This window comes from Capsicum annuum, chromosome 2, assembly GCF_002878395.1.
Source record: "Capsicum annuum cultivar UCD-10X-F1 chromosome 2, UCD10Xv1.1, whole genome shotgun sequence".
Lineage (NCBI taxonomy): Eukaryota > Viridiplantae > Streptophyta > Magnoliopsida > Solanales > Solanaceae > Capsicum > Capsicum annuum.
The window spans coordinates 137,459,862-137,474,631 of NC_061112.1; the positions used below are offsets into that span (position 1 = coordinate 137,459,862).

A 14,770-nucleotide genomic window follows, 5' to 3' on the forward strand; every position below is an offset into this window, starting at 1 on the left:
TACAAAAGGCCTATCTAGAGAAGGAGTGGAAAGAATATCCAAGGAAAAGGGTTTAAGGCTAGGACAAGTCAGCATGGCGGTAACTCTACCTAGCAGACTGGAGATCGCAAGAGCTAGGTTCAAGGAGATCAAATAAAGTTGTGTCTAACAGGTTCAACATTGTCAAATACCCAACTCATTCTCATAATGTAGACAATGTTTAGTAAACAAGGATAAGACTTTAGGTGAAAAGTCTTTTAATGATTATCTAAATTTGGCAGATTTGACCAAATAGTTTAATCTACAGGATTAAACGTTTAGAAATTACCTATGTAAGGGCGAAGTGGAAGCCGCTTCAAGGAGAATGTTAGTACATGCCTATTCTCTAAGCTCTCATGAAAACCAGGACGTGTTCAAGGATGAAAAGAATAAAATCGTAAGAACCATAAACGTTAAAAGGTTGATTGTGTGACATGTGTTGTCTAGGTGTACATTAAAGCTCGACGGTTCAAAGATATCAAATCTACCTATTAACCGAGTGTATTCGATGCATGTTCACTATAAAAATTTCTAAGGAAAACCCACTTATACATATGAATAACGGATAAAAATGGTGGAGAAGAGGAGACACCAATTTGGAAAGTGTACTCCCAAAATTGGAAAGTTCACTAATTCTCCCACATTGGTGGGAGAAGGGAACTTTGGAGTGTTTATAATGTGAATACTTACTCCACATGATAAGTGAGGCAAGAAATAAGAGATGTATCGTGCCGTCGTCGTCGTCGCTCGCTCGACTTTGGCTTCGGATTTGGATTTGGATTTGTCAAATGATCGATCGATGAGATCTATCTATTTGGACAAACTTTATTTGACGAAATCTGATCAATACTCCATTTATATGCATGCAGTAACAGTAACAGATGCAATGTTTCGACAGAACTGATGCACTGTTTCGACTGAACTGATGCGTTATTTCTGAACTGATGTACTGTTTCCTTTTATCCGAACTAATGCATGCGCTGAACTGATATACTATTTCTGTTTCAACTGAATAGATCCAATTCTTCAATGAAGTGATGCACTATTTCTAATAGGTGCACTGTTTGGTGAAATGGTATACTGCTTCAGCAAAAATGCTGCAGACATGCATTTTCAGAAATATCACACCATTTAAGTAACCTAATGCCACCTTTTCGAAGAGGCATCAGTGTGGGATGAGTTGGTAGAAGCTTTTCTTGACCGGTTCTTTTCTCTAGAGTTGAGGGAATCCAAAGTGGAGGAGTTCATGAACCTTAAGCAGGGTAAGATGAGTGTTTAGGAGTATACTTTAAAGTTTAATCAGCTGGCCCGTTATGCTCTTGAGGCGACGAGCAATATGAGGGCCCGAATGAGGAAGTTTGCTTCCGGCCTTTCAAACGATTTAGTGCTTGAATGTCAAGGGGCGATACTTAACAGGGAATTGGACTTTGCTAGGCTGACAGTCCACATGCAACAGGTTGAGGAGAAGAAGAAGAATTTAGCTAAATCTAGAGAGAAGGACAGACAGGCGAAGAGAGCCAAATCAGCGGATCAGAACCCCAGTCACCAGTAGGGTGGTAATTGGGGTAACAAATGGCAAAAGAAAAAGTTTTGGGGCAACAAGAAGTGTGGGGAAGTCTGCAGCTAGCGCCCCAACACCCAGACCTCCAGTTGATAGACGATCTCAGAGTTTTCAGGCCAGCCAGGGACCCAGAGCTCAGGATACTCAATCGCAAGATAGTGTGGCTCAGCAGTACCATTCTTATCCACGATGTGAGACTTGTGGTAAGCATCATCCAGGAAGGTGTCAGTTGGGCTCGTTGGTGTGTTATTCATGCGATCAGACAGGTCACTTCCAGAGAGAATGTCTCTCTGCTAGGAGAAATGTTGGTGGAGCTAAGTCTCAGGAATGTTGGTGGAGCTAAGTCTCAGGCAAACTCTTCTGCACCACCACCATATCAAAAGGGCACCAATTCAGCTGCTGAGAGCGGTCTCAACCGGCTGTATGCTCTGACTAATCGCCAGGAGGAGAAAGTGTAACACCCCGTACTTAATTACGTGCATTATTCATTGTTATATGTGTTGGAGTATATTTATTGATCCTAAGTTAGGTATATATGAGTTTAAGTATGAGTATTGATTATTTTGAGATGGTTTCAAGTGTATAGTTTGATTATAGGTGTATAGGAATCGACTTTATTTATTCCGGAATTTTCCCGTCGATGGTTCCATACAAAGGTTATTGAATAAGCTTTCCAACAATATAAAGATTTCCAAAAACGGATAAGTTTCGGATATAAGCGAGCTCGTTCGAAACTTTAAAACGGTGGCCGGGATGTGAACAGTAAATGTGCAGGAAAACTACTGAGGCCTGCCAGTTTTTTGGGTCAACTTTGAACGATCATAACTCCTTCAATATAATGAAATGGGAGAGCTACCACATATCAAAAGAAAGATCTTTGAGTATTCTTTCCAATTCAATTGTTTTCATCCAAATCCAACATCTGAGTAAGGAGTTATACTCGTTTTACTTCAGCCTCTCAAAACAGTTTTTTATGGTCAACTTCAAACGATCATAACTACTTGTACAGGACGAACTGGGTGGCCTAATTTATATGAAATGAAAGAACTTTGAATTATCTTTCTAACGATACCAATTTCATCCAAATCCGATATTGGAGCAAAGAGTTATGGCCGATTTACTTTAGCCTATCAAAACAGTCCACCATGGACAGATTCGGATTTACTTAAATTTTTAAGGGCAATATGGTCATTTTCCATCACCTCATGGACGAAAATTGGTCATTATATACATATAATTAGTCTCATATCCATCAATTATCATCAAGTTATTGAAACTAAGAAACCCTAGCCAAATTTCAACTCCAATTATCTTGTGATTCAACCGTAGAAAATCCAAATTGATTCCGTAGTTGTGTTCACTGTCTCAAGGGCTTCGAGAAGCACCTCTTATTTGTGCCAACAGGACTTCGAAATCAAAAGGGCCATTTTTTTGGTAAGGATGTAAATTATGTTGGTGTTATTTATATGGATATGTATATATATATATGCATGTGAGCATAAGAAGTATGTTATTTGATTGTTGTTGAAAGATGATTGGAAATGATGTTGGATTATTCTTGTGCATGGTTGGATTATGTTAAATTGTGAAGGAATTTGGGGTGATGATGTGGTATTGATGATGTGGTATTGAAATGATGATTATATATATATACACACATAAACCTATTGTTCAAGTTGGTTTTTGGAATGTTTTGCAAATATTGGTAGTATGGAATTATGGAAGAGAATTGTGGTGTTGGGTTGCTAATACTAGATGCCAAACATTTCATTGTAGATAAGTGATTTGTAAATGTGGGAAGTTGTGTTGAATTGGTATCTGAATCTACAACGAGGTATGTAAAGCATACTCTAACAATGTTCTTTGGCATGAAAACACCAATGTTCCATCAAGTAAGATTCCGAGGTTGTCCTAAAACATGTATTGTTCTACGTTACCAATGAAGTTGTTTCCATTCTATAAAGTGTCAAAATGTTTCATTGATATACCAAAGGCTCTTATTTCATTGTTGTGATATTGATGATTCTGAAACACATTGTTGATGTACCAATGAGTCTTTATTACATCGTTATTGTATAGAAGGTCTATTACTTGGTTCCTATTGATGTATCATTGTTTCAAAGTATCAAAAATGTGGTGGCGACCGAAATAACAATCTCAAAGATTAATTGAACTAAGTGATGGGAGTTCTCTCTTATCGGGTGGTATCCCAGGGGCATAAGCCTAGCATGGGTCAATCCCTATTTCATGTGTTTATGGGTGGTATCCCAGGGGCATAAGCCTAGCATGGGTCGATCCCAGTTGATATGTACTGGAGGCATCCTAATGGTCACAGTACAGTACAGTAATGATTACAAAGACGATAAGAACGAAGGTAAAGTGATTGAATAAATACAATGTACAGGTTGTCACAAGTTCTAGTAAGTGTGGTCCACTCCTATTACGACTTATTCACTTGTTTCTGATTTCTATTGAGCTCCTATATCATATGTGATTATTTACAGCTTTACATACTCAGTACATATTTCGTACTGACGTCCCTCACGGGGGACCTGCATTTCATGCTGCAGGCACAGGTACCTCAGCTCATACACCGCACAAGTAGGAGCCAGGTCATACAGCTATTGTTGGTGAGCTCCAGTTTGCTTCGGAGCTTTCTGAGTCGGTTCCTTATGTTTTGTTATCGTGCATGAGTCATGTGTGGGCGGGGGTTTATCCCGACCCTAGTTATGTCATGTATATCCTAGAGGCTTTGTAGACATAAGGAAGGGTAAAGTCATGGAAGTTTATATAGTAACGTTATATTTGTATATGTGGTGGCCCCAACGGCCAAGTATTATATATATATATTTGTGCGCGTTGTGCTGATACAGGTAATTAGACCTTTTTATATGCAACGAAGTGCTGTCCAATTTTTTTGTGACATATAAGTGAAAGTACAGGTATTTGAACGGGTTCTCCCGGGCCTTCTCGGCTTCGGGTGCCAGTCCGGCCCGATGGGATTTTGGGGCGTGACAGAAAGCCTCGCCAGACGTAGTCACTGGTAAGTTACAAATCTTTTCCCGTGAGGTATATGTATTTCTTGATCCCAGGTCTACCTTATCTCATGTGACCCCATATGTGGATGTTGGTTTTGGGTTTGAACCCGATATGATTGCTGAAACTTTCTATGTTTCCACTCCGGTGGGAGATTTGATTATGGCTAGAAGGGTATACAAAAATTGTGTTGTGTCTATTCTTAGTAGGGATACTATAACAGACCTCATAGAACTTGATATGGTTGCTTTTGATGCTATCCTAGGGATGGACTGACTCCATCGGTGTTATGCCACACTAGACTGTAGGACCCGAAAGGTTATTTTTTCTTTTTCGGATGAGCCAGCAATAGAGTGGGAGGGGCATTTCTCAGCACCTAGAGGGCACTTCATATCTTATCTCAGAGCTCATAAACTTATTTCCAAGGGTTGCTTGTACCATCTTATTCAGGTTAAAGATTTTAATGCCGAAAGTCTCCCCTTTCAGTCTGTCCCAGTAGTAAATGAATTCCCAGAAGTTTTTCCAGATGATTTCCCAGGAATTCCACTTGATAGGGAGATAGATTTTGGCATTGATGTGTTACCAGATACCCATCCTATTTCTATTCCACAATATAGAATGGCTCCTGCAGAGTTAAAAGAGTTGAAAGAACAGCTAACAAATCTCCTAGATAAGTGTTTTAGCAGACCTAGTGTTTCTCCTTGGGGTGCACCTATACTCTTCGTAAGAAATAAATATAGTTCCCTACGTATGTGCATAGATTACCGCCAGTTGAATAAGGTCACAGTGAAAAATAAATATCCTCTTTCTAGGATCGATGACCTTTTTTATCAACATCAGGGTGCTGAGTGTTTTTCAAAAATAAAACTTCGTTCGGGATATCATCAGTTGAAAATTAGGGAGTTAGACATTCCTAAAACAGCCTTTCGAACAAGATATGGTCATTATGAATTCTTAGTCATGTCCTTCGGGTTGACCAACGCCCCTGTAACTTTCATGCACCTAATAAATAGGGTCTTCCATCAGTTCCTAGACTTTTTTGTCATAGTTTTTATTGATGACATCTTGGTTTACTCTAAAAGTGAGGAGGACTATGCCAATCACCTCTGCACTGTTCTTCAGACCCTCAAAAACCATAAGTTGTATGCAAAATTCTCCAAATGTGAATTTTGGCTGAATGCTATTGCTTTCTTGGGGCACATTGTGTCTAGTGAAGGGATTAAGGTTGGTCCCTAAAAGATTGAGGTAGTAAAGAAATGGCCCAGACCCACGACTCCAACCGACATTCGAAGTTTCTTGGGTTTGGCAGGGTATTACCGGAGGTTTGTAGAGAGTTTCTTTTCTATAGCTGCTCCACTTACTAAGTTGACTCAAAAAAAGGTGAAGTTTTAATGGTTCGACTCTTGTGAGAATAGTTTTGAGAAGTTGAAAGACAAGTTGACTACGACTCCTATTTTGACTCTTTCAAAAGGTACAGAGGGTTTTGTTGTGTACTGTGATGCGTCTCGTGTGGGACTTGGGTGTGTACTTATGCAGCACGAAAAGGTAGTGGTTTATGCATCTAGGCAGTTAAAGGTACATGAGCGGAACTACCCCACTAATGATTTGGAATTAGCAACTGTACTGTTTGCGCTTATAATTTGGAGGCATTATCTTTATGGGGTGCATGTTGATATTTTCACTGACCATAAGAGTTTGTAGTATGTTTTCTCGTAGAAAGAACTAAATCTCAGGCAAAGGCATTGGATGGAGCTTTTGAAACACTATGACATGAGCCTTCACTATCATCCGGGTAAGGCAAATGTGGTAGCAGATGCCCTCAGTAGATTTTCTATGGGCAGTCTTTCTCATGTTTTAGAAGGGAAGAGAGAGATGGTAAAAGATATTCACCGAGTTATAAATCTAGGAGTGCGACTCTTGGATTCCGAAGATGGGGGAATAGTTGTTCATGAGATAGCTACGTCTTCCCTTTGTGCGGAAGTTAAAAAAAAGCAGGTTGAAGATCCCATCTTGATGCAAATTAAGAATGATGTGGGTCGGCAGAAGGTGAAGTCATTTGAAATCGGTGGTGATGGTATTTTGAGATACCAGGGTAGATTATGTGTACCAGATATGGATAATTTATGGAATAGAATCCTTGATGAAGTTCATACTTCGAGGTATGTTGTTCACCCACGCTCAACTAAGATGTACCAGGATCTGAAATATTTGTATTGGTGGAATAATATGAAGCGTGACGTGGATAACTTTGTTTCCAAGTGTTTGAATTGTCAACAAGTTAAAGTAGAACACATGAGGCCAGGTGGTTCTTCCCAAGAGATAGCTTTGCCCTTGTGGAAATAAGAGATGATTAATATGGACTTCATTACAGGGCTCCCCAAGTTTCGAAACCAGTATGATTCTATATGGGTGATTGTAGATAGACTAACCAAGTCAGCCCATTTTCTGCTTGTCAGGACTAACTATTCGAGAGAGGATTATACCAAGATGTTGATTGCAGAAATAGTTCATTTGCACGGTGTGCTTGTGTCCATCATATCCGATCGAGTTACATAGTTCTCTTCTCAGTTTTAGAGATCTTTCTAGAAAGGATTAGGTACCCAAGTGAACCTATGCACTGCTTTTCACCCTCAGACCGATGGGCAGGCCGAACGCACCATTCAGACCCTTGAGGACATATTAAGGGCATGTGTGATTAATTTTAAAGGTATTTGGGTAGAACACTTACCGTTGATAGAGTTCGCGTATAATAACAGTTTCCATTCCAGAATTAAGATGGCTCCATATGAGGCACTGCATAGGAGAAGATATAGGTCTCCTATAGGATGGTATGAAGTAGGTGAGATGCAAATATTTTGGCCCGATCTTATTCATCAGGCAATGCAGGATGTGAAAGTCATCAGAGAATGACTTAAGACGGCTCAGAGTCGTCAGAAATCTTATGCCGATGTTAGGAGAAGAGATTTAGAGTTTGAGGTCGGTGATTGGGTATTTCTAAAAGTTTCTCCTATGAAGGGAGTTATGCGATTCGGGAAGAAAGGTAAACTGAGTCCTCACTATATAGGACCATATCAGATTTTGAAGAGAAAAGGTGGTGTTGCGTATGAGTTAGAATTGCCTGCCAGGTTGGGTTCTGTCCATCCAGTATTTTACATATCTATATTAAAGAAATGCATTGGAGACCATTCTTTGGTATTGCCTGTAGAAGAGATCAAGGTGACAGCCTCCTTATCATATGAAGAGGAATCTATTGCAATCCTAGATCGTCAGGTCTGGAAGTTGAGTGGAATTTCCTAGATTTCAACCTTTCATTTCGTAGATGACTGAATTAGCTTTCCAACGATATAAGATTCATCCAAAACGAACCCTCGGTGAAGAAGTTATGAATAATTTAAAGTTCCAGTCGTAAACATCGTCATTTTGGTGTCTAGAGCGTCATGGAGAGGGTCAAATTGACAATCGTCAAATTCTAGTGAGGCTCCGTGATGGTGGCGCATCGCGGAGGCACTCAATTTCCTACTCGTCAAATTCTAGTGGACCACCGCGATTGTGGCGCGTCGCGGTGGCACCCAAAATTGGGTTTTTAATTACAAATTTTCAGTTTCGTTAGGAGTCATTAAGGGTAATTTTGACTTTTTTCTAGCCTTTAAAATCGTCCAAACAAAGGATTTAGGGTATGTTTGAGCAACTTAACCCTACTTTCATCAAAATCATCAAGAATTCTCTCTAGAGTTTCAAACAAGTACTTCAAGAAACTCAAGATTCAACCGTGGGTTTTCAAAATCGATTGAAGATTCGAAATGCCCGGATCATAGGCTTCAAGAAACACCCATTGTTTTCCTATTTTGAGGTACGCAAGGTTTTTCTAAAAATCTCATGGGCATAGAAATCATGATTTTAAGAAAGCGATTTTTAGATTTATGAATACATTCATATTTTAGAAATCTTGATGGTATTATTTTGGTCTTTTGACCTTCCCCAAATTGATTTGAAATTATATATACGTATCCATATGTTTTATGATTTATGAATGAATTGAGAGCATGACGCACATGAATCCCTCTCTTGGTATGATTTTCTCAATTTTCTTATGATATAGATTGTTTTGAATGTATGTTGAAAAGCATGATATGAAGTATCATGATTAATGCTACAAATTGATTTATTGTTTTGAATTCGAAAGAGAAGGTTGTGCATATTGATAAATGTTGAAAATATTCATATAATGAAAGAGTGCATGATTTTGCCAAAAGCACATGACCACCATATATTTGAACAATCTCAGCATAATTTTGACTTGTGTTCTCGGAACATAAAATCTTTTATATTGTTTGCATGTTTGGGTGGTCTGAACTGTATTTTAATGAAAGAATTATGCATGATGCATTATGGCTCAGAAATAGAACTTGCAAATCTTGGTGTGACGACACCAATTCAGATTATGCCATGATAATTCAGAACAGATTTAATGCATGTTTGAAATCAGACTTTTCAAATGTTGAAACTAGAAACATGCATGATTTAGAACAGGATAAACGTGGGCATAAAGAGAGTTTAGGTGGTTCCCCGAAGAAGGCGTGAGTATTAAACAACTCATCGCCCAAAATCGTGATTTGCCGATTCGGGTTTATTTATTCCGTTGGCCCAAATCCTTGTGGCATATCAGATTTAGGAACTCCAACCCTTGCGGCACACTTGGATTGGGGGCTTCCCCGCCGATTCAATGGCGGATTCCATACCTACCGTGGAATATCAGAATTGTAGGGGAGTTCCACCTAACTCAGAAGTAATATACAGATTAGAACTTGCATTGACAGGCAGGTTACATGTTTTTCAGAAATGCGCCTATGTGTTTCGAAAGCCACTTGATGAATAATGTTTTGACAAAGTTGTTTCCCAAACAATTTTATTTACATATAAGCTTTATTTTGGATTTCTTTGCGTACCAGTACATCTGTATTGACCCCTCCTCCTCCCTCCACATTCTGAGGCTCAGTCTAGGGGTCCAGAAAGGTAGTAGATTCGTCAGACAGAGTTGCAGTGATTAGTTGGTGAGCCTTCTCTATTCTAGAAGGCCCGTCTTTCAGATTATGTCCCTTATTATCGTTTTAGTCTACTAGGGACCTTGTCCTAGTTTTCAGACAGTTGTCAGATTTTCTTGTAGTAGAGATTTTGCAGACTGAGTCAGCTGTTATTAGATGTAGTTGGTTTTCAATTTTCATACTTATGTTGAATTCAGATTTGACCATGTTTCCGTAGCATATTATGTTTCCGCATCTTCTTTATTTATATGAATGTGTGCATGCTTACCAGATAGAGAGGGAAGTTCCAGGCCCTCAGGGTTCGGGATATCCGTCACGGCCAGGCCTTAGTTCGGGTCGTGACATAAGGAAATATTGAGAAAGGAAAGAAATAAACAACTTATTTTTAGTTAATATAATCTATTTATTATATTAATCATGGTTAGTGATTTGGTTTGAAATAAATTAAATTTTAACCACTCAATTTAATTAATTCATGTGTCATTAATCAAAATGAGAACTTGGAAAAATTTGAAAGAGTGGAAATGGAGAGGAGATCCGGCTCCTCTCAATTTCCACTCTCTCCATTTTCTCCAAGTTCTCATCTTGATTGATGACACATAGCTTAATTAAATTGAATGGTTAAAATTTAATTTATTCCAAACTAAATCTCTAATCATGGTTAATATAATAATTTGTTTTAAGTTGATGTAGTATGTTTATAATATTAATCATGATTATAGATTTAGTTTGAAATAAACTAAATCTTAGCCATTTAATTTAAACAGATTATGTGTCATAGGAACTTATTTATTTTTACTACTTTTTCTTTTCCATTTATGACACTATTTGATTAGGTATGAAGTAGGAGTCGAATGCTTCTGAAGTCATGATTTCAAATAAATAATTAATTTCATAATATAAAATAAATATTTAATTTTTATGGTCATAAATCATTTTATTAAAAAATAAAATAAATTATTTTAAAATAAATTGTTTTCAGAAATAAAAAATCAACATTAATTTTGAATTTTAAAAAAAAAAATACGTCACATAAATTGAGATAATAAATATAAATATTGAGTCCATATTAGCACCGCGCCATGGCACTAATAATACATACATAGTTAGTAATAGCAAAGTCACACGTGAATGTCTTCTTCACAGTAAAACATTAATCTAGAAAAATCGAAGAAATTAAGTAGAATTTAAAATTTATTTTCTTGTCGTTGGTGCAGTATTTTATTTGTACATTAAATCTTGGAGGAAATATTCAGAAAAGAAAGAAATAAACAATTTATTTTTAGTTGATATAATATATTTACTATATTAATTATAGTTAGAGATTTAATTTGAAATAAATTAAATCTTAATCATTTAATTTGATTAAATCATGTGTCATCAATCAAGATGGGAATTTAAGGAAAATGAAGAGAATAGAAATAGAGAGGAGCCGAATCCGTCCATATTATAACAAACAATATAATAAGTGTATCACATGTGTCTTTCTTTCATATAAGTGATTTGGCACTCAGCAACGGGAAATAGGTTTATATCTTTTTTTCTTTTTATCGTTTAACCAATAGAAAATTAACATAGTTTAGTGAATATTGTTCCGTGTATGAGTAATTTTTTTTCTGTATGCATGCATATTCATTTTGTCACAACAAGTGGTAATTAAGAGTGTATATAACCTATGTTTATTACACATATGAGATACACGATAAAATTAAAAGTTGCATTTTACATTAATCGTAATATATGACTTATTTCCTCGCACAGATGTTTAAGCCCAAGAATATAAAAATATGTTTAACATTTCATCATAATTAATTAATATTAATTAATAAACCTGTGATTCCATTTTTTTTTCGACTCCATATATACATAACGAGAACTTTAATATATCCGACTGTCTTTTAATCAATATAATTAATTAATATGCATCGTGTATGAAGACAAAATTTGCCAACACACATGGGAGTTGGGGGAGTCCCCACTCAGCCCCTTATATTGACAGCACAAGTTATACAATTATGAACGTTGTTTTAGAGGTTTATGGAGAAAGTGGGAATACGTAATATTGGAAAGGAAGAATAAGAGCATGAAACACGATGGAGAGGCTTCATTTAATTTGTCGTTACTATTGGAATTAAGTAGAGGCTCTGAAAATGTAATAAGTGGACAAATATGATTTTGTTAACGGAAAAAGACCACTCACTCAATGGCCTACTAATCCTAGTCGATTTTTTCACTGTTTTTACGTAGATATTAATTTTTATTTGTTTGGTGTAATATGAAGAGATAATTTATCACTTACTTCTAATTTGTTCTTATTTTTAACCAGCTATTTTTCAAAGCTTTGAATTTATTATATTTAAAGAATGACATAATAAAATTGTTATTCTATTTATTGTTGCTTTAGGCTTAAGAGATACAGTCAAGTTAATGCTGTACAAATAAATAAAATGTGGAGTATAAGCATTTTTTTTTGTTTTTCATCCGATGTCCAGTACCCGTATTAGAGTCTAACTAATTCGGATTCGCGCTAGGTAGGCCCATTCGGGGGGTAGCACTCTCTACCAAGGATTTTTTCATATCCTAGGGCTCGAACCCAAGACCTCTGATTTTAAGGGAGAAGCAGCCTCATCCACTGCACCACATCCTTTGGTGGTGTGGAGTATAAACTGCAGTGAGTCAAGTCAAGCTAGTATTATAATGAGATTTTTGATTTTTTAATCAGTTGAAAGTATATATGTAGAGGAATACATGCATTCATCATTACTTATCAGGCAAGCTTAATTTGTGAGTCAAGTCTACGTCTGTAAGGGGCAAGAGGTAGAGGAATTGTGCACGACTTTAATTTTATATGTCCTCTAAATTAAAGGCCTTCTTCTACGCATCGATCTACTTGTGCACTACTAAATGATCCAAGATTTACATTATTCTAGCTTGTTGACTTGGTTGAAAGTTGAAACTTGAGATGAAGCTCCAAGTCTACATATCTAGTTGACATGCATGCATACTGGCCATTTAAATTAATTTGATTAATTCATTAGAATATATTTTCCTAAGGAAGATCTTAAAGTAATAGTAAATGGGGGATGGAGAAATGCAACTACTTTCGTGCTAACGGGGGTGGACATAATCAATTAATGTTGAGTTTGGGGATCAATCATGGTAGTTGGCTTATGCCACAAATAAATGTTCATGAACCATTCGTGAAATTATTACGTACTTATGACATGTATATAAAATTGAAGCAATATATGTTTTCACAGAATTCAGAATCTTGAATCCGTTAAACTTAAATAATCTTGAATCTATTGTAAGTACAAAACTTAGGAGTCATATAATGGAAAGTTCAATCTACACACGCAACTTTTAATTTGCGTACTCAATGAACAACGGAAAAGAGCAAAACCCTACATCCATACATGTTCTTAATTAACATGATAAATAGAACTTCTAAAAAATGAAAAAGAAGAATTAACTACTGCTAAAGCTAAATATTACTGCTTACTTCCTCCCTCTAATATTACTTGTCATGTTTGTCTGTTGCACAACTCTTAAGAGAGAAATTAATAAGGAATGCAAATTGACTAATATGATCCTATTAAACTCAATTAAATATTGCCATTACCAATTAGTTAATTATTCTCCCATTAAATTACTAAGGGTAGTGTTGGAAAAAGGTGTTTAATTATTTCTTGATTCTTTAAACATCAATCTCAATTATTTTGAGATAATTTTTTTTTTTTTTTTGCAAATAATTAGTAATATGAGATGGAGGGAGTATGATTTAATTATGAAATTAGTTGAACCAAATCACCAAGTAGTTATGTGAAAAGCGTATGAAGAGGATATATTATAGATATACTTACAACATGACCATGGGTGACTCCTCCAAGTTGAGAAAGGGCAGATGCAAGCTTTACACATCTTTCATGCAGCTCTTCCCATGAATAACTTATATTTTCATGAATTAAAGCTATGTTTTTGCGGTAAACAAATGCAGCACGTTCCATAAAACTTAGAGGTGTCAGTGGTATGTGGTTTGCAGGGCAAAGACGTACCAATCCCTCCATGTTTTCCTCCACAAAGTGACTCCCCATCGACTATTGCGATTCTACTCTAGACTAGATATAAGAAGCTTTGGAATTACTAGTATTACAATATCAAAATGATACTATGTATATATAGACATTCTTTTATTTGCACCATGCCCTTTATTTTTTTAATTGTGATTCCATTTTCCCCGATGTATATAATATATATATGCATGCACCATATTTTTAGAAACGCTCATTTACAAAAATACATATAATACTTCAACCCAAAGCAAATCTAACCTTTTGGAAGAAATTTTAGTAACTCAATTGATTAACTACATAAATTTTCAGAAGGGATTACATATGAGGAATCAAACTCTCACCAACAAGCTAAGGTGGAAGTTTCGATAGTCAATCATTTGAGCTATTAAGATTCTCCATCTTATATAAAATGTAAGATTTTACTGAAATTGCAAGAATATTATATATATTTAACTGATAATTTCATTTTCAGCAGAACAATGAATCACGTAGTAAGAGTAAAGCAGAATCCATTAAATTTAAATTCTGACTCCTCGCGACTCTGCTTCATCCGTTCTATTTCATTTGTGACTTACACCGCAATTAAATTCTACATTGTAAAGAGGCAGTAATTCGACAACTCAACATTTTCTTTTTGAATTGTTATAATTATCAACACTACTTTAGTACGTAATATTCTATTTATATCTCATTACCACGTACTAGTCAATGTTGTGCGCATGATGCATGGAATGTGGAAATATATGTATACTAGGAATAATGTATTTAAAATTCCTCAAGAACGCGTTTTGACGTGGCTAACACATTTTAAAGAATGCTATTTATGAGCTTTAAATATATCTATATAGAAAATGACTTCATCGTCATTATATTCTTCAAGCTGATTGCATGCTTACATCTGTCCTTATCAATAAAACAAAATTTTCGTTAAGCTACTTGCTTTGGTTAGTTCCGTAATCATCAATTATACCATTTACATATGCTAAATCGAGTTATAACCCACTCCCAAAATATTAATTAATACTAATTATTATTATTAT

At 36.1% G+C, this 14,770-nt stretch overlaps 1 protein-coding gene across 1 annotated transcript in view; it reads right to left on the reverse strand.

Annotated features, from left to right (window-relative positions):
* The window catches only part of LOC107859800 (probable CoA ligase CCL13), a 21,300-nt gene extending 7,424 nt beyond the window's left edge, over window positions 1-13,876 (reverse strand). The window contains exon 1 of the mRNA XM_016704910.2: window positions 13,521-13,876. Coding sequence (XP_016560396.1) covers window positions 13,521-13,751 — 231 coding nt within the window. The 5' untranslated portion in view covers window positions 13,752-13,876. The remainder of the gene's footprint in view (window positions 1-13,520) is intronic.
* Between the last annotated feature and the right edge of the window lie 894 nt (window positions 13,877-14,770).